This window comes from Drosophila willistoni, chromosome 3R (assembly GCF_018902025.1).
Source record: "Drosophila willistoni isolate 14030-0811.24 chromosome 3R, UCI_dwil_1.1, whole genome shotgun sequence".
NCBI classification, from domain to species: domain Eukaryota; kingdom Metazoa; phylum Arthropoda; class Insecta; order Diptera; family Drosophilidae; genus Drosophila; species Drosophila willistoni.
In genome coordinates this window covers 4,115,970-4,135,349 of record NC_061086.1, presented here as the reverse complement: position 1 = coordinate 4,135,349, position 19,380 = coordinate 4,115,970, and the positions used below count along the sequence as shown (strand labels likewise).

At 36.3% G+C, this 19,380-nt stretch overlaps 3 protein-coding genes across 3 annotated transcripts in view; all 3 read right to left on the bottom strand.

Moving 5' to 3' along the window:
- The window catches only part of LOC6650261 (IDLSRF-like peptide), a 43,944-nt gene extending 40,999 nt beyond the window's left edge, over positions 1–2,945 (bottom strand). Inside the window, exon 1 of the mRNA XM_002072797.4 lies at positions 2,140–2,945. Within this exon, the coding sequence (XP_002072833.3) occupies positions 2,140–2,344 (205 nt within the window). The 5' untranslated portion in view covers positions 2,345–2,945. The remainder of the gene's footprint in view (positions 1–2,139) is intronic.
- An 8,770-nt stretch (positions 2,946–11,715) lies between these two features.
- LOC6650260 (putative serine protease K12H4.7) lies at positions 11,716–15,698 on the bottom strand. The gene is made up of 6 exons (XM_002072796.3): positions 15,613–15,698; positions 12,774–13,015; positions 12,485–12,716; positions 12,250–12,434; positions 11,889–12,188; positions 11,716–11,819 (listed from the first exon to the last, which is right to left on the bottom strand). Exons 1-6 carry the CDS (start codon positions 15,681–15,683, stop codon positions 11,716–11,718), a joined length of 1,134 nt encoding a protein of 377 aa, XP_002072832.2. The 5' UTR covers positions 15,684–15,698.
- Positions 13,091–15,274, bottom strand: LOC6650259 (myogenesis-regulating glycosidase). The gene is made up of 2 exons (XM_002072795.2): positions 13,480–15,274; positions 13,091–13,415 (listed from the first exon to the last, which is right to left on the bottom strand). Exons 1-2 carry the CDS (start codon positions 15,272–15,274, stop codon positions 13,201–13,203), a joined length of 2,010 nt encoding a protein of 669 aa, XP_002072831.1. The 3' UTR covers positions 13,091–13,200.
- Positions 15,699–19,380: the final 3,682 nt, after the last annotated feature.

Below are 19,380 nucleotides of genomic sequence, written 5' to 3'. Positions count from 1 at the left end.
TAAAGCCCTTGCGGCTTCTGTGGCTATTATGCAGCTGACAGTTCAGTCATAACTTTTATATTTTGCCTCAATAATTTCAGAATAATTTCACAAAAATGCAACTGTAGGTAAATTGCTGACAAAAATGTCGATAGACATGGCATTTCATAACCAATTCGATTCGCCTCTTGTTTTAATGTTCGAAATGAGATTAAGCTTTTTCTTTTGACATTTACCAATTTTATGCCCATAGCAAATTATATAAATTTTTATTTAATTAAGGCTTCAATTTGTACGGCGTATAATTGGTTTCGCTTAAGCTTGGGTTAAATGAGTAATACCAAATATAATTATGTAGTTAATTAAGTATACGCCATGATGGTCATTTAGGGGAACTATATTGCTGCTAAAGGATCATAAAATTATAATTACCAATGCTTACACTCCATAAATCAACAATAAACAACTGGTGTTAATTTAGACTTGTAAAATATTATCCAACCATTTCACTCATTCGTATAGAGAACGATTTGGGAAATTCCAACACGATTCGTAAGAAAATTAAGGAAAAGGCGAGGGCAATTAAAAAAGTGCAAAACTAGCAAACTTTAAAGATTTATATCGTTTTTCCAGGAGTGAAGAAAAAAAAACCAATAAACACGCAAGCGAAAAACTCTTTCGCTCCTTTTGCCTCGCCAACAACCCAAATAGAGGTGGAAACAAGTCGAAAGGAAAATTAACCAGAGGGCCGGGGCTAATTTTGACCGCGTCAAAGTTTGTATACCCTTGCAACTTTTAAGGTAACTCTTTCCTCACCTACAGCCATCAAAGTGAAAAATCGTTTAAGCTAAAAAGGCTAATCTTTGCGAAAGAACGGCCTACAATCTTAGCATAGGAAATAACGAAGATATTGATCAAAGTCACTGTTTTCGACCGATTGCTCCTATAGGAGCTATATGATATAGTTACCCGATCTTTATCAAATTCGGCACAGCCATTAACAGATATATTGAACTCACAAATGCTTAATTTGAAAGCAATCGCGTCAAACGTAACGAAGTTATTGAAGAAAGTCACTGTTTTCGACCGATCGTTCCTATGGGAGCTATATGATATAGTCACCCGATCTTGATCAAATTTGGCATGCTCGTTTATATATATAATAAACTAATATTAAATTTCACGACAATAGCTCAAAAAATAACGAAGTTATTGAGAAAAGTCACTGTTCGTGACTTTGACGTTTGTATGGGAGCTATATGATATAGTGGTCCGATCCGGCTGAATCCGAGATATACAACGCCTGCAGTATATACAAGCCTACATGCAAAATTTCAACTCTGTAGCTCTTACGGTCTAGGAGGAGTTTGCGTTGATCCAGACGGACGGACAGACGGACAGACGGACGGACGGACGGACGGACGGACGGACGGACGGACGGACGGACGGACGGACATGGCAATTTGAACTCGTCTCGTCGTGCTGATCAAGAATATATATACTTTATATGGTCGGAAATTCTTCCTTCTATGCGTTGCACACTTCTGACCAAAATTAATATACCCTTTTTGCAAGGGTATAAAAAGTGAAATAATATATAAATAAGAATCATGTGCACACATTTATTATGCAATTCAACGGGCTGACAAAAAAGAGGTAAGCAAAAAGCCTAAAAAAGCAACGAAGTTACTAGTGAAAATTTATTTTATGGAATTAAGGGCTAAGTGAAGCAATAAATAAGGACAGCAGAGCATAGAAAAGTAGCACAATGTAGAAAAAAGGTGGCACCCACCCCTGCAACAACCTTGTGAACTTGAGGATGAAGCTGAAAATCTAATAGAAATCGGCAAAGACAAAAAAGAAAGGAAGGAAATTGCCGAAAGTTAAGGTGAAAGGTTCATGCTGGACACTATTTAAGTTGTACTTCGATAAAGTTTGTAGTAACTATTTATGAAATGTTTTTTTTTCCAATGATTTTGCAACTTCAGTTAACTAGTCTTAATTTCTGTTCAATTCAAGCTCTTCAAAGGTCACTTTCGAGCTGAGAGCAATAGCTCAATTGCCAAGAGGATTGCGTATACGCACCAGGTGTAGGAATAAGGAAATGACTTAACGAGTTTCTGTCTGCCTCTATTTCATGTTCCATGTATTTCTACTTACCGCCACTTCTCTTTTCCACCATGTGTCCATACAAGCGACTCAAATCGATGGCATTGGTTGTTGTTGTCGTTTGCAGCAAAAGCAAACAGACTAAAAACGTGGGCCAAATCATCAAGCGACGTTGATGATGATAATGACGATAACGACGATGTTGCTGCTGCTGCTGCTGATGATGATCCATGGTCAAGGGCATGGAAGAGGACATAATTTCTTGGGTTACCTCCCTCTCTTTTTCTTTCTTGCTGGGTCGGAACTTAATTTGGAAACGTGTCGAAATTAAAACACAGTCGTTGGGCCCTCGAACAGCTTAATCCTTGGGTCCGGTCTGAAGAGTGAAATAAGCAAAACTTTTTTGTTCACACGCGCACGATTTCCGCTTTATACGAGCGTTTGACGAAAGTTTTTTTTCAAGTTTTTCCCTTAGTTGCTGTAGTTTTGTGTGTGTTGCTTTAGTTTTTCCAGCAGCAGTTCTCAGAGTTGGTCTGGCCGTTTTGTGATTGAATTATCTTTGGCACTTCTGCTGCAGTTGTTACGGCAGCTCCGGCTTTTGCTTTTGCTTCTGCTTCTGCTTCTGTTCCTTCTTCCTTTTACCTTTTTTGCCTTCTACTGGCTCTCAACTAGGCTAATGGGTCGGACTTCGTCTTTTAATGGAGTTATATGCACCAGAAATTAGCTTTAATTTTAATTTATGTTCTTTCCTTTTTTTGTTTGTTTACTTTTGCTTAATTAGTTGGAGGTTTTCGTTTCTACTTTTCCTACAATTTATCTTAAACCCGTTTAGTTTTGTTATTTTGGTTTCGTTTCGTTTCGGTTTTGTTGGTTTTATTTGTTTTTTGCTTTTACTATTATTTCGTTTGTCGTTTTGTAAACTTAAAAATTGTAAAATAAATTGCAATTTTTGTTAGATATATATGGTTTAGTCGATTTTTTTTTACATTTTTCTACACTGCAAATAAGGTAGAGAGAAAGAAAAGTGAAAGAATTAGTAAAGAATTTCAAAAAGTGTTTCCAAATATTTAATTTGGTTTGATTTAAATGCATTTGAAATGGAACTCCACAGAAACTGTCTGACTTCTGTTATTAAGAGCTTAACAAAAATGACAGCTGTCATTCTAAAAAAAAAGGTAAAAGCCATAAATTTTAAACCTAAAAAGTAAGAAAAAAGGACAATCCCATTAAAAATCCTAAAGGCTTATGAGTTGAAAGCTCAATAGATTACCGAAAAATTATTACGATAAAATTATTATGATAAATTTCTGCTTTAAACTGTGTTGAAAACTATACGTAACTCCAAAAAAAAATTCATTTTAATTGAAGAATACGGCAATTTTAATTATTCAATTCAAGAAACTTTAATCTCAATTATTTAGCCTTAAAGCAACAAGAATGAAATTAACTTCATTAAAACATGGATTATTTTACTTTTATCTTGATAAAATAAAAGAAAATATTTTTCTCTTTTAATGCCATCAAGATGAAAATGTCTCAAAGTCAACAATAAAAATGCAAAAATAAAACAGAGTAAAGGTAAAACAAAAATCTTAATTGACACATAAAAAATTTCACACCCTATATACTCACGAACTCCCCATACACACACTCCACACACACACACATACTCCACAAAAAATGTATTATAAAAATGCTGGGAATTACTTTCTGCATGTACAAACAAAAAAATAAAGAAGAGGGAAGAAAAGTACCTCGACCAGACAATTTACATACATATCAAGGCACTCACTCTAATCAGCTTAACGAACTTTAACTCAAATGCAGGACCAAAATAACATCGCCAGGGACATTAAGTTGAACAACCCTTTCGGTATACTTTTTTGGTATTTTTTACCCTTCTTTCAACACACTGGCCATACTCGAGTGACTTTTAATGACTCTCTGGAGGACCCAAAACACATACGCGGCAAGGAAAACAAAAAGGCGAGAGGCGACCTCAGACATAGAAGCTTTAATTATAGCCAACTTGGACCCTTTTTTTTTGGTGCCTGGTTCGGTTTGCTTGCATTCCTTATTTTTTTCTCAGAAGTTTGGAAAAGTTTTCTCTTTCTATAAAAAGGGTGGCAATCAAAAGTAGCAAGTGCTGGGGAAAATCTTCACTTTGACGGCTTGAGCAACAATTTCTTTTTTTTTCGGCAAGAAACTGAAAAATGAAACATCAACAAACAAGAAAACAAGCTTTTGCCTTATTAATTAGTCTTCTTCCGTAATGTTTGCTCTCTTTTTTCAACAATTTTTGCCATTTTGACCTTGCTGCGGATAGGGACACAGAATTGTTGATGTAGGTCGCTCAACTGGCTTTTGGTCAAGGTAAAAACAGAAAAAAGTAAGAAATCGCCAAAGTCAAAAGAGAGAGAGCTCTCGATGAAGGGAATAAAGAGTTGAAAGAATTTGTACTTTATTCAAAAATCCACAAACTTTTTTTTTGGGGACCCCAAGGGAAAACTTTGTTTCAAGCAAATTCCCTCTCAAACATAAAATAAAATACTTTAATAGACTGCAAAATGAAACTTTTGCTTGGCTTGAAACCAATTTAATAAACAGAGAAATGGCGCAAAACAGCAGACATTTTCCACAGCAAACACACAGACAGACACACACAGACACACACATACACACCCGGATACACCACAATTTTCTTTGGTAAATTATCTACCACCAGAGAGACAAACATTTTGTTTCTGCTTTTTCATTCTGTCTGTCTGTGTATCTGTTAGACTGTCTTTTGACTTGCCACCCCCTTTCGTTTTGGTTTTAAGACACATTTGCCGTTTAGCCAACACGGAAAAGCCACATGGCCAAATAGTAAGTATAAGACACTGGGGACACACTCACACAACAAAACAGCGAAGAAGTAAAGTGAATTATAGGGACTGAAGGTGGCACAACCAACAAAAAAGAGTCAACCAACATAAATGTTGGCCAAATAAAGCAGCACAAATTGCTTTAGTTAATAAGTATCTCAGTAAAAGGAAACAAATGGCCTAGAGCAAACACTTTTTTTTTTTTGATGGCATGTCGAATCAGAGAATTTGTAAATGTTATATAACCCATACTAATCAGTAAATGGAATATGGAAAGTCAATGGCGTACAGTTAGTTCATTGAATCATAATTATCTAAGAATGTTTTACTCTTAATTTAATTAAATTAGGTTAAAGGACTAAATTCTTTTCATTGAAACTATTTGTACTCAATATACAACTATGGGTATGATAATTCACATAAACGGATCCAGAAAATATTTTTAGGGAAAGCCCTATCCAAAAATCTATATTTCAGCTCAATAATTTAATTTTTTTTGTAACTATGAGAAATACATCAAAAACACATTTTTTGTGGTATAAAGAGCTGAAAAGACATTTAAAATTTGGATCTGTGGACCAAAAAAAATTTTAATGGAATCCATTTAAATAAATTAAGTTTTCTATCAATCTAGTAATGTATGTTATATAAAACATATAATCGAACCATCTCGACTAATTGTAAGAAAAATTAAATTGAATGATGAGTTTAATAATTCAGTCTGATCGCGAAAAATTATTCGGATTTAGGGCTGTCTCATAAAGTATGCTCTAGCAATAGACTGGAAAAGTTTTTATTGTGTTTAACAAGTTTGCATCAAAAAAATTGTGTACAAACAATGATTGCTTTGAGAATTATTTTTTATCTTATACATTTCAAAAAGCAATGGACTTGGAATGTTTATTGCATACTTTAGGGATCAATGTTTCATAGCCCTAGCCCTAATAAGTAAAGCAATTGAGTTGTTTATCATAAAGTTATAAAAATCTATAAATGTTTAGTTAGAAATTAAGCTAATTCATTTAATATGGACAAGACATGCCATGGACTGCAAGCCAAAAGGTGTTTCACCTGCTATTAAATATCAACACTGTGAACCCTTATACATTTCGATTGTTTTGTTATGGTTACTCTGTTTCCATTAAAATTGATGTATTTACAAAAATTACTTAGCACTTCCGAGAAGAATTGCTGAAAATGACCTGAGGAACGAAGCAGAAGAAATTCTGTTTGATTCCAAAAATGTTTCGCTATTCAATTGATTATGATTTTGCTTTTATCCATAAAGAGACTAAGCTTAAACCTAAAATAAATTGTCATATAACAACAAAAAGGAAAGCGACAAAAAAAAAAGAAGAAAGGAATCACAAAGAAACATTAATTTGCATAATTTACTGGAGTCTGGGCCCGACGACTGTAAAGTCTAGAGTCCGAGGTCTGCTCCAGAGAATTGAGAATGGTGTGTGCAAAGGTTTTGCTTTTCATTTTTGCTTTTTTTTTGTTGGTTGGTTAAATGCCTTGTTGTTGGGGTTTGGGGTCTTTCTTAATGCATAATTTAACAGCAGCCAGCCAAAAAAAAGAAGGAAAACGTAGAAGGAAGTCACAAAGAGGAGCAGGGTGGACAAAAGTATGGCAACAGCCAGCCAAAGAATCTCCCAAAAAAAAAAGAAAGAATATATATAAAAGGAAGTAGAAAAGTAGGCAACAATCAACAACTGGTGTGTGTTAGTGTGTGTGAGTCTGAGTGTAGTGGGTTCTATGGTTGTTTGTTCGCGCGTTGTGTTGTTATTCAAAGCACACGCATACCACCGAGGCGTATACGCAATGTGAATCATGGCACTGCCATTGCGAGACTAACGAGCCTAGGCTTTTGAACACACCAAAGAAAAAAAAAGAAAAGAAAGAGAAAAACCCAAAGCAGGAGAAAAAAAGTGAAAGCGAAAAAAAAGCCAAGGAAAATGGCAAGAAAACAAGTCTACGAGGTGAATAATGTTGGTAGAAGCCTCTCATACAAGCACGCACGCACACACACACGCAAACACAGATTTCAGTTCAATTTAATAATCAGATTTCACTTTTAAATATATGGCTCACGGTTTCGCGGAAGAGTGCACAACCATTTTCAAATGCATTTAAATATTTTTTAAAAATTTTAGTTTAAATTTTTTTTAGAATGGAATTGGTGCAATATATTTTATTATAAATATCTTTAAGTACATTTGAGTACGAGCCAACAACTCGAACCACTATTTACAACTCCGCTTGAGTGTAAGTTTCAAACTCGACTGAAGCATTGAGCGTTTTGTCTTCGACTTTTAAGCATTTTGGCCATTCGTTTCGGGTAGAAGCCTCGGCAAACATCGTTTTATTCGCCGCCTACGCTTGAGTGTTATCCTTTGAGTGTTTTTCTGTTTTTTTTTTTGTTTTCATCGTGTCCTGCCAATTTTCGTTTGCTTTCAGCATTTTGCAGCTTGTGCGCTCTTTGACTCAATGTCAGTGGCATAAGGATTCTTTGGCATCACCTGCCCTAGGCAATTTTGTTGGCTCTGCTTGATGTCGCCCATTGTGGTTTAGTCTCCTTGCTGCTTGCTTGAACACAGGAGCGTCATATTCCAAAGGGGGAGAAATCAATGCTCCTCTTCTAAAATAGGGTGTTTCACATCTATCTATCTATGTGGCAATATTATCTTATATTATTTAAAATATAGGAATAACAACTTTTGATATTTCAGAAAATGTTAATGTTAAATAGGTTTAATTTAAGAAAGAAGACATTAGTTCATTAATTAACTTAGTTCATTAACTAATGTCTTCTTTCTTAAATTAAACATATTTAAAGTTCTGTTTTTGTTTTTTTATACCCTTGCAGAGGGTATTATAAAATTGGTCAGATGTTTGTAACGCACAGAAAGAGACGTTTCCGACCCCATAAAGTATATATATTCTTGATCAGCATGAGAAGCTGAGTTGATATAGCCAACTCAGCCGTCTGTCCGTCTGTCCGTCCGTCCGTCCGTCTGTGCGAATGCGTTTTACTCAGCCGTCTTAAGAGCTATCGGGCTGAAATTCCGGTGTTTTTTATTACCCGCGAAAAATAAAGTATGAAAACCATCAGGATCCGTCCGCTATATCATATAGCTCACGAAGAACTAGAAGAAACATTTTCATAAAAATCGGAGTATGCTATGAAATTTACATATGTGATTGTAAAATAATTGTAAAATAGAGAGTAAAATTGTTTTGTTTGTATATTGATGAATTGAGTTGCAGAAAACAAATTTTGAACATGTAAAATTATTATTACCAAGGACTGCAAGGGTATATAAACTTCGGCATAGCCGATGTTAGCTTCTTTGATATTTTTTTTTAATATATGTTTTTATTTTCTAATGAAATTTTTTTTCTTTTCGAAGAGTTTTTGGATTGTTAGTCATCTGTATTTTCTATATATATTTCTTTCTTCTTGACAGAATTTTCTTTTCCTGATTGGGTCTTTCGTATTTTTCGAAAATATTAGTTTTCTAAACTCTGAATTTACAAAGTTTCCGACTATTTATTCTTTGTTTTCTATTGTCGTATTTCCTTACATCTGTAATGAAGTTATTCGTTCATATTATAAATTTTAAAAGGCCGCTCCTGATATGTTTTTATTATTATTTTGTTTTTTTTTGTGTGTCTCCGGTGAGAGTAGAGCCAAGGTGTTGGCATCTTTTTCAACATACATTACAAAAAGTAGTTCATACACTGAGGAAAAGTTCCTTAAAGTTACCTTGAGGCAAATTTGTACTTATCTCTCGTCATAAATTTGTAGTAAATTTTCAAGTTTACCATTTCCCATTTCCAATTCATTTCGATTCATTTTCTGCAAATGATATTCAATTTGCCATAACACCGAAGGTCGTCACTTGATGATAATGAATCATATAAAGGACAGGCGGCAATCCTTTTGGCCTATGGGTAGGCGGGATGCCAACTCCTTAGCAACTAGTTGGCCATTTTGCAAATAAATAAGGCAACCAATATTAATTAGTACGCAGAACTCTCGTTCTGCCTTATTACTTCCTGACGGCAAAGAAACAAAAAACACATGCCATACAGCCAGACGCCTTCTGGCAATGAAATACGACGACTACACTCCACTCCTTTTCACTTTGCGACTCTCGACAAGGACGATATTTGAGAGCACCTGGAATGAGTGTGAGTGCTTTCGTGGCATGAAAGCAACAAGAGCAAATGTAAATAAAACTTGAGTAAAGCAAATGAGAGAACTACGAGCACGATGCCGGCGACCCGCCCCCAATTGGCTCTACTCTGCCCACGCAGTTTTTGGGCCATGTATCCAATAGTTTTTGCCAACCGGGTGTTTTGTTTCATGGGCGCCCACGTCACACTCTGCTGATTCGATGGCCACAAAAAAGCGTTGGCGTTGAATTTACCACTCAAAAACAGAAACAAACTTGAGCTACAGGCAAAAAAGGAGACGAGTAACGAGGAGGCCGAGTGTAAAACAAAAGCTCCTTCGATATCTGCTCAAGGGGCTTATGAAAACAGAGAGAGGGCGGAAAACTTGTAACGGCATAATGTTTGAATTTCTGCTAGTTTGAAAGTTTTCTAACAAAGTTTTTGCTAAAAACTCGTAGCAGAAAATGATTCACAAAATTTTAAATTAGAATGAGATAGTTTAGTTTAGTTTAACACAAAATTTATTTAAATTGTTTTTAGCAAACTAAACTAAATAAATATAAAATTAATAACTCGAAAGAGTTTTTAAATGACATTTAAAAAGCATTTTTATAGACTTCACATTTAAAATGATACCATTAAAGTTAAAGTGACTTTAAAATTAAACTTTACAATTGTGATACCTACATATTGATAACTTTAAACATATAGTTAGTAGAATGTTTTTATACCCTTGCAAAAAGGGTATATTAATTTTAGAAAAGAAGGAAGTATCTCCGACAATACAAAGTATATATATTCTTGATCACCACGACGAGACGAATTCATATAGCCATGTCTGTCCGTCCGTCTGGATCAACTGCTCCTACAGAGTTGAAATTTTGCATGTATGTAGGCTTGTATATACTGCACTGGTTGTATACCTCGGATTCTGTCGGATCGGATCACTATGTCCTATAGCTCCCATACAAACACCAAAGTCACGAACAGTGACTTTTCTCCATAACTTCGCTATTTTCTGATCTATTGTCATTAAATTTAATGTTAATGTTTAATATGCGTTAATTATACCTATAAGCGACTGTGCCAAATTTGACAAAGATCGGGTGACTATATCATATAACTCCCATAGAAACGATCCGTCGAAAACAGTGACTTTTGTCAATAACTTCGTTATTGCTATGCTAAGATTGCCGTTCTTTCGCAAACATTAGCTTTTTTAGGGTAAACGTTTTTCTACTTTGAAGGCTATTGTTAGGGATAGAGTAAGAAACTTGCAAGGGTATACAAATTTTGATGCGGTCGAAGTTAGCCTCGGCCCTCTGGTATCTCAGGTAGGAGGCGACAATTGTTCTTAAAAATACTTATGGTAATGTCCAATGGGGTTGCGGGGGTTGAAAATTGTTTATACTTTATGCTCGCCCGTTGTTACATGTATTTTTCATTGATTTCCACAGAATGTGGATGCATATTTGTTTGGCTTTAACTTAAAACTTTCAAGCAATACTTTACATATGTATGATGCCTTATGACTGGTGAAGCCATTTGAGATGAACACGATGTTTTATCTTAAACAACTACGAAACAAAAAGCTATGAGTCTTACCATTGAGATTGCAAGGAAACTCTCACAAATTAATTCTGAAAGAAATTTATGAGAAATGTGTGAATTATACTGTCAGAATCTTAAGTGGGTCATAATAGTCCTCAATATTAGTTCATAGATAAAAAGTATTGGAATAGATACATTTAGTCGTTATCCTACTGAAAACTACTCAGTTTTTTATTACATTGTTTTCAAATGAAAGTTTTTGATTTTGACCACAAAAACTTTAGACCACTATATTTTGCTCTATCTCCGAGCTGGAACTGCCTTTCAGTGTTGCTTTATTATGAATATAAATATTTATACTAACGAATATAAATATTTATACTAAATGGTCTCATAAGATAGAGAACAAAAAAGAGTTGTTATCTAAAGTGAGCAAGGGAACATATTTCTTTTATTCTTTTTTGCCCACTTGCTCAAAAAACAGGTGAATATGAATAATGAATAATTTTTACCCAACTTTATCCAATATAGTTGAAGTTTCTTTTTATTTAACCACATAACTTTAGCTTGTTCATCAAGCAAGCAAGCAAGAAAGCACATGAATAGCTAAATAGGCAAACAACTTGCAACAAGCTGGTGCAATTTCCTAATCAACAGAAATGCTTTTCTGGATAAGTATATTTGGAGTATGCTCAACGCAAACAGTATTAAACCTTGGAGAAAAAATTGTTTATACACAAACCCATATAGGGCCATGCACTTATCTCACTTACAACCCAAGTGTCACTCAATTTGTCAGTGTTTGTCCATAAGCCATCGAGCCCGACAATAAGGACAAAGGCTCCGTCTCGTTAGCCTCTCTGTCTCCACACTCTTGCTCTCTCTTGCTTCTCATCTCTACCTTTTTTTCCAACGCCTACGACTAACGAAATATTTACAAATTGAATTACACGTTGACAAGACAATTTGTTTATTTAATAATTTATTTAACAATAAAGCAAAAAAAAAAAAACAAAGCAAAGCAAATTTATATGTGACGACGCAAAAAGGACATGACCCGTAATTTAGCCAGATTCATTTCAACCGAGTCATGTATATTAATGCTAGTCAAATCCTGGCAATGTGAATAACCTTGAGAAAAATCAGAGAAAATACAATTAAAATGTAATATAAAAGAAGAGCCTTTCAATTTTACTTTACCATTTAGAACGAGAGCATCTTTACCCTCGCGTAGTCCTAGAGCACTCCAAGGATCCAACTGGCCATGAGTAAAGATAACTTCTTTATATTCTTGACTATGATTAAAGGCATGTCCGCCAAATCTTTTATTGATTTCTGCAATGCCTCGGGCAAGTTTCTCCGTTGTCTGTGCAGGACCAAAAGTATCTCGGCAAAGATTTTCGAAATAAACCAAAGGAACTTCATGTACCAAGTCAGGTGTGGCTGTTGTTGTAGTATACCAACCAAACTCATTGCATGTTTGATAGAACCAGGCACGAACTGTAAATGAAGTTGATTGATTGACATAAACGGAGATGTGGTCAAAGGCCAACTCACTTACCGCCAGAAATCTGATAATCTAATGATTGCTCGGTGAAAAGTTTTAACACGGCTTCATAGCCAAAGTCCTGACAATTTGAGCTTCTTCTGCCTTCAGTATGAATGAGCTCCAAAAAAGCCAAAAATGCCTCTTCATCGTTTGTGTCCAGAAGCATTAAGGTTTCACATAGATTTGGTATATGTGAACTGAGCAAAGAGAATGAGTTACTAATAGAAAAGCAGACTCTTTGACTCACCTGTAACTTTGAACAATTAAAGCTAAATAATTGCTAATGCCACTAAAGAAGGCAGCCCGATCCAGTGTATCCTTTGGATTGAAATTCTTACAAGCGTTTAGTCTCTTGAGATATTCTTCAATTAGATTTTCTTTGAACAGTTCACTCAAATGCTTAAGACCCTTGTCAATGCGTTGGGAACAGTTGTGACCATAGCTGAGATTTATAGACTGGCTAACCATTTCCATATACTCTGAGAAAACAATAAAACTTTATAATTGTTTACAAGATTCTTTATTCTCCCACTTACCATAAAAATCAGCTTTGGCGAAAAGTGGAGCGCTTGATGCCCAACTGGCTGCAATTAGATGGGGATACAGACGAGTCATCCAAGTGACCATGCTTCCCGAATAAGAGCCACCAACTAAAATCACTTTTGATTCTCTAAGATTAGGATTGTCCGACTTTTGATACTCTATAAAATGAGCTAGGTCGGCCAAGGCTTGCGGTAGACTGAGATATTTCAATTGCTCGATACCTAAGCTTGCATTGCTATTGAAAAAAAAAAATGGTTTTAGGAAATAAATTGTACTTGAATACTTTTTAGTTATAAATCGAACAAAATATCTAAATAAACTGTCTTATTTATATGAATTATACAAAATTGTTAGTATGGTCGACAAAAATGAATATATTTCTTTAGAGGATCATATAATAAGAATTTTCACGGGTGATTCTCAATCCTGATCTTCATCGATTTTGAAACCCACACGCACAAAGAAAGGCAATGTGTCCAAAGGAGCTGAATAGTCCATTAGCCAAATGGGACCATTGTAGAGCTCATGCATGGCGTTACCATTGTTCCATTGTCCCTCGGGCAAATAAACATCACGTTTGGTGGCCCCCTGCACGACAACCGGAGCAGCCAAAATATCATCACCCAAAAGGAACTCTAAAAGAGAAGAAGAAAATTATTTTATTCAATCAAATCAATTGACACTCTTTTTGATGCTCACCATCGAAAATGCCTTGAGCCACTTCATCTTCGGGATCCAACCACCAGAGAGGAACATTCACTGGTTCTCCCGTCTCGACAGCTCGCTTAAATAGCCTAACTATATATGGAGCATATTCCGCATGCATATCGGTGAATTTTTTGCTAATCTCTATAGCTTCATCATCGAAATTCCATGGGACATAGGAGAACTGGAGAGCTGGCATGAACACATTGGCTTGAAGCCAACGCAAGTAGAGCTCCTTGTTTGGTGGTCCTTCGGCATAGCCATTACCACCGATCATATCCGGTAGAACAAAGGGATAACCATTTAAGTTCATTTGCAGGAGCGTAGTGATTAGAGTAAGCAAACCATTGTTCCATCCCCAATTCGAATCCTTATCCACAATGCGAACGAAAACGGGTAATTCCTGAGTTCCCTGACCTGAGCGAATTTCCAGAAATTTACCAAATGTCGACACTGCACGAACATAGGCTTTGGTATATTGCAAGGGAGAAATTTCTCCCTCATCTGTATCCTCGAAGGAAGGATCGCTGGGCAAGTAACTTGTCTCGCCGGCATCAAACTTGAAATTATCAATGCCATCTTCCTCCTGCAAACGTCTTAAACGCTGTATAAACCATTCAGCTGCTGCCGGCTTGGTAAAATCAATGGCAAGGGCCTGATCCGTATCACTATTCCACCAACGAGTCTCTGGATTGCCATCATGATTGACAACCACATGACCCAACTCCTTGGCCTCTGCATAGGCAGCTTCGCAATCGATATTGATGAAAGGATGAATCCATAAAGTAGTCCGGAAGCCCATCTCTTTGAGATCGTCTGTCAATTGCTTCGTATTGGGAAATTTACTTTTGCGGAATGTCAAAGCGCCATAACAATCCTCCCAATCGTCATCGATTTCGATTTGACTATTATTAAAACCATTATCAATAATATTTTTGGCGAATTCCCTCACGATCTCATCAGAAACGGAGGTCTTATACAGCGCCCATGTGGACCAAACAGGGTGCTTAATCATCCGTTCATCTGGTATTCCTGTGGGTTTGCCCAAAAATGTTTTCACCGCATACCGATGAGCAGCCTTGGCATCCTTTGCCACCGCAATGTGATAGACGAAATTCGCCGTCGTGGAACGATAATCGTAGGGCAAAGCGCGATTTGCTCTTAAGCATAGTTGATGCTGATGCGCAGCTGTATTCTGCTCCAGAAACAGAGGCACACTGTCCTCCACATAGATGATAACACCTGCAGAGTTGAGCCAATAGCGTTCTGTGATGGCACAATTATCGTATTCCTTGGGCACATACGAGTAATTGTTGTGCTCTTGCCTTTGAACTGGCCAATATTGATTCTTCTGCTCGGGACCACTGAACCAATGCAGATGCTTCTGTTGCAGATCAAAGCAATCTGTGGGCTGGGTACCCAAGACAATTTCACTTCTGGCTATGCGCACATGGGTAACTTCGCTGCCGGTGCCACTAACCACCTCCGATCTGACCAGGGAGAACTCTATGCTTGTTGAGTCAACATCCGAGGTAAGCTTATAGCCACCCGTTGAAGTCAATTCCAAGTCTCCAGAGCTAACAAATGTATCCAATGTCACTGTCTGTACACTTACACTGCCCTTCATTAGCTCATATTGTAGCTGTTCACCGCGACGAAGTCTCACATAGACATCGCTATTGGGAAACTTGAAACGTTGTTCAATGCTCTGACAGGAATCAATCAACTGGCCACCACAGTAAAGGACCAGCAAGAGAAGCGTATACCAACTAACTGAATATTTCCTCATTTCGGTTAAGAAGCAACTGTTGGCTAAAGCCCGCCAATGTTGCTTTTATAGTCGGTGAATCGAGTTCTTATCGTTTTTTCCATAAACTTTGAAGAACTCTTGACCACGAACAAATTTGAGAATAAATACTTGTCAAATAAAACACTTGAAAATTTTCACTGTGTGGCCATTTGTTGGCCTGATACGACAATAGCGTGATTAGATCTTGATTTCATTAATAACAAACTCATTACTTTCGGATTATGATTTGTTAGACCTAACAGCTGACTAAAATTCGAACGAAGATCTTAAGTCTATTCGACCAGTATATACCCTTTAAGTTGAATGCCCTTTCTTACCCAAGTGGCCAACTTTGACCATAGTAACGATGTTCAGTATAGAATAGCATTCCCGAATTTTCCACCGCCATATCATGGGTTAGTCCTGTACTTAAGAGACCTGGACTTATGGACCATTCACCACCCACAAATATATAAATGGGGCCTTGTGGCTTCAAATATTTCCCATTAAGCAAATATCGCTATAGCAAAAAAAGGAAACTCCTATAAAGATTTTTAACTATTTTTACTTTGAAATATTTACCATTTGCCATGTTCGATTGTCGTGCATATCAAAATGATCGAGCCTCTGGGTTAGCCAATGTTCTTCCACTGAAGCTGCCTCGTTTTTGGTATATAAGCCCGAGTTCGGTTCTTTTGTATATAGAGATAATAAATCTCTTTCATACGGATTGAACATAGCAGATCTACCAGCACTTATAAAGAGAAAAATTAAACAACTTTTCCACAATTTCGACATATTTTTGCAACCGTTTGACACTTCAAATTGATAAACTAAACTCGTTGTGGAAAAACTCTCACGTTTTTATAGCAAAAATAACCCGCATATGAATTCAATTACAAAATTGAGATAACTTTAATAATTATATACTGGAATAGTTCAAGGTAACAGATGTGAAACAAATGCTTTAATGAACGCAGTGGCCATAACCGTTCTCAACTCTAAAACTAAATAAAGTGCTTAAGAAAATATATTGTCTCATTAATTGTAATCAACTAATTTTTGTATTATATTATCTTATAAATATCTCTGCTTGAACGAAAGTCTATTATTGGCATAAGAATTTAGAAATTTGATTTGCTGAATTTGGCAAGCAAAAATATGAAACACATATTTCTCTTTACCCAATTTGCTTTCTTGATTTGTAGCTACATCCATTACTTTCTGTAGTGCATTGGTAGCGAATTTTTGGTGGATTTTAAATATTCATAAAAATGTTGTATCGATGCGACATGGTGCATGAGAAGAAGTCTCTTGTATATGTATATGTACATAAAAACCTTATTTATATGCTGATGACGATGGTGTTTTGGCTTTTTTTCTTTCTTATTTTTTGGTTGTCAGACGTTTTTTTACTGCTTCACCATTGACTTTACGTTGTTCTGGTGGCAAATGGGACAGAAAGCGGGGAAAGGGGACTGCGGTGATAATCCTTTTTTGCAGCTCACAATTTAAGCAATTTGCCTTTGCAATGCTGAAGCGGCAGCCATGGGCCTCCTTCTTCAATAATAATAACTTTTCATAGCACTCCATTGTCGTTAAGCGCCCCCTAGCGGCATAAGGAAAACAGAAAACAATCCACGTTTAACCATTTTTGCCGCCCCATTTTGCACATTTCCACAATTGGCAGCAGTTTCAGCATTTTGATTTTTCTTTTGAATTGAAGTTTGACTATGGCAGCGAAAATCCTTTCTCTTTTTTCTTGTGTTTTCTTTTTTCTTCGCGAATTGTAGTCAGAGAGCGGTGAACTGGGCGTATGAGTAATACCCCAATTACATATTTCGTGTACTTCTCCTGTTGCTTGTTTGTTCTGCTCTTCCTTCATTTATCTCTGTCTCGCAACTCTCTATCTCTTTCTCTTTGCTCTCTGTCCTGTATGTGACTCTAGCATTTTATGAGATTTTCCGTGTCAGCGTTGTAAAAAAATTTTTATGCTCTGCTTTTTGTACACACATTGGCATTGTGTTGACGTCGCCGTGCTGGCTTTAAAACCGACTAAACTTGAGTAAATTGCAGACAAATATTTATGTTCTTTGTCTAGGATGTTACTCAAAGGTCCCTTAAGGTGGTGGAAGCCATCATAAAGTCTCAAGGATCCTAAAATTTTACTTCTATGTGAATTTATCCGAAATTAGTCTGATTAAATATTTTCCTTAGAGTTAGACAATGTCATTTAAAATTTTTAAAGTCTTTTATTTTTGGTATTTGAGAAGTCTGTAAAGCTTTGCCTAAGGTCTAAAAAATAAAAATGACACAAAAGAAAAACTGTTTGAAATTAAGTCTGAGAGAAACCAACAATGAATTCGGTCAAAATCAAGTATTAAAACAGATCTGTTTACAGGATTACTTCAAAGTTGTTCCAAAAATGGTCTAGTAACGATATAAACTTTTAAGCTAGAATGTTTTATATAGTTGTTAGTTGCTGAGAAATCGAATTTTAAAGATTGCTACTAGGAATTCTGAACTGCATATTTAGTTATCCTACTTATTTTTAAGGATCACTGGGGCGCGAGAGTGATAAATTTGGCGTGTTTCATGCATACATATTTATCAAAATGACATTTTACTCAAAGTTATCAAAATATTTACAGATGCTTTACAAATGTCAAAAGCTTTAAACTTTGACTCAATTGTTCTCTCATTTGCTACCCCTTACTCGTAAGTTGCTGCCATAGAGCTTTTCCGCTCTCTCCCACTCTCTCTTTCTGTTTGACTCAAGCTCTCTGAATGTCCTTTATGAATGGCCTCCTGTTGCTTGAAAAAGATAACAGGTGGGCAAGGCTTGTATGGAGGGGAATGTGAATGTGGAGCAGGATAGCTTTAATGGCAACAGTGAAAATCATCCCCGAATCGAGGGAATCTGAATCTGCTTTTGAGTGTTAACTTTGGCCTGGCTACCCCCCACATCCTGTACAACGAAATAGACGGCAGACACCTTGACACTGTGACACACAAACACATTTTGCGATGCTTAAATTACTCGATGGAGCTCCATCAGCGAAGGTGAACTGGAGAAGTTTTAAATAGTCTTTTGCTAGATTCAGGGCTGTTACCTTGACTGTTGTTTATTTGGTTTTGATGTGGCGCCACGTGCAGCACATGGGCCACATTTGAACTCTGGCCAGGATTAGCAACAGAAAGATAGCGTCAAATGGAAAATTGACACCAGCAGGTGGCTTAGTTGTCACTTACTTAGTTCGTGTTCATTGGGCATTGTAAAGTTAAAAAGTTAATGACAAAGTAAGGGACAACTAAATCGACCCCAAGGGGGAGGCTAGAGATTGCTATTACATGTGGTCGAGGATTAAAAACAGGCTGTAGGTGGAGAAGGTCAAGAATGTTAAAGTTTATAAAGTTCATGACAATTTTGAATAATGTTTTATATATAAAATATCAAAGAAGCTGACTTCGGCTATAGCGTAGTTTATTTACCCTTGCAGTCCTTGGCAATAATATTTTTACATTTTGAAATTTCTTTCCCTGCAACTCAATTCATCAATACATAAACAAAACATAATTACTCTTTTTACTAAAACGTTTTCTTATTCTTCCATCATTCCCTAAGCAAAGCACCGCACGCATACACATACAGTTCATGTAGCGTCGCGTCTGTGTGTGTATGCATGTGCTCTGTTAATTTGATGATGACCTAGGAGGCAGCAAGCAGCGCTGCCGGCAGCGGTTGAACCGATTTATATTGACTGTAACTTGTGTTCTATTTATCCGATGAGATTCAAATTTTTGCAATCTGAGGTTTTATATCCAATACTATCATATTATTAAATTTTATGGGGATACTGCAATTTTTATGAAAATGTTTCTTCTAGAGCTACATATATGATATAGTGGTCCGATCCTAATAATTTTCCGAGCATGAAAAGGTGAGTCGATATAGCCATGCCCGTCCGTTCCGTCCGAGATAGGAAGGGCGGAATTGAAAGGGAAAGAGTATAAAGTTTGAATGCTTTGAAACACCAAAGGAATTTAAAACATTCTATTTTAAATATTATTGCCAAAGAGGCATATAAACTTTGGTTTTGTCTAAT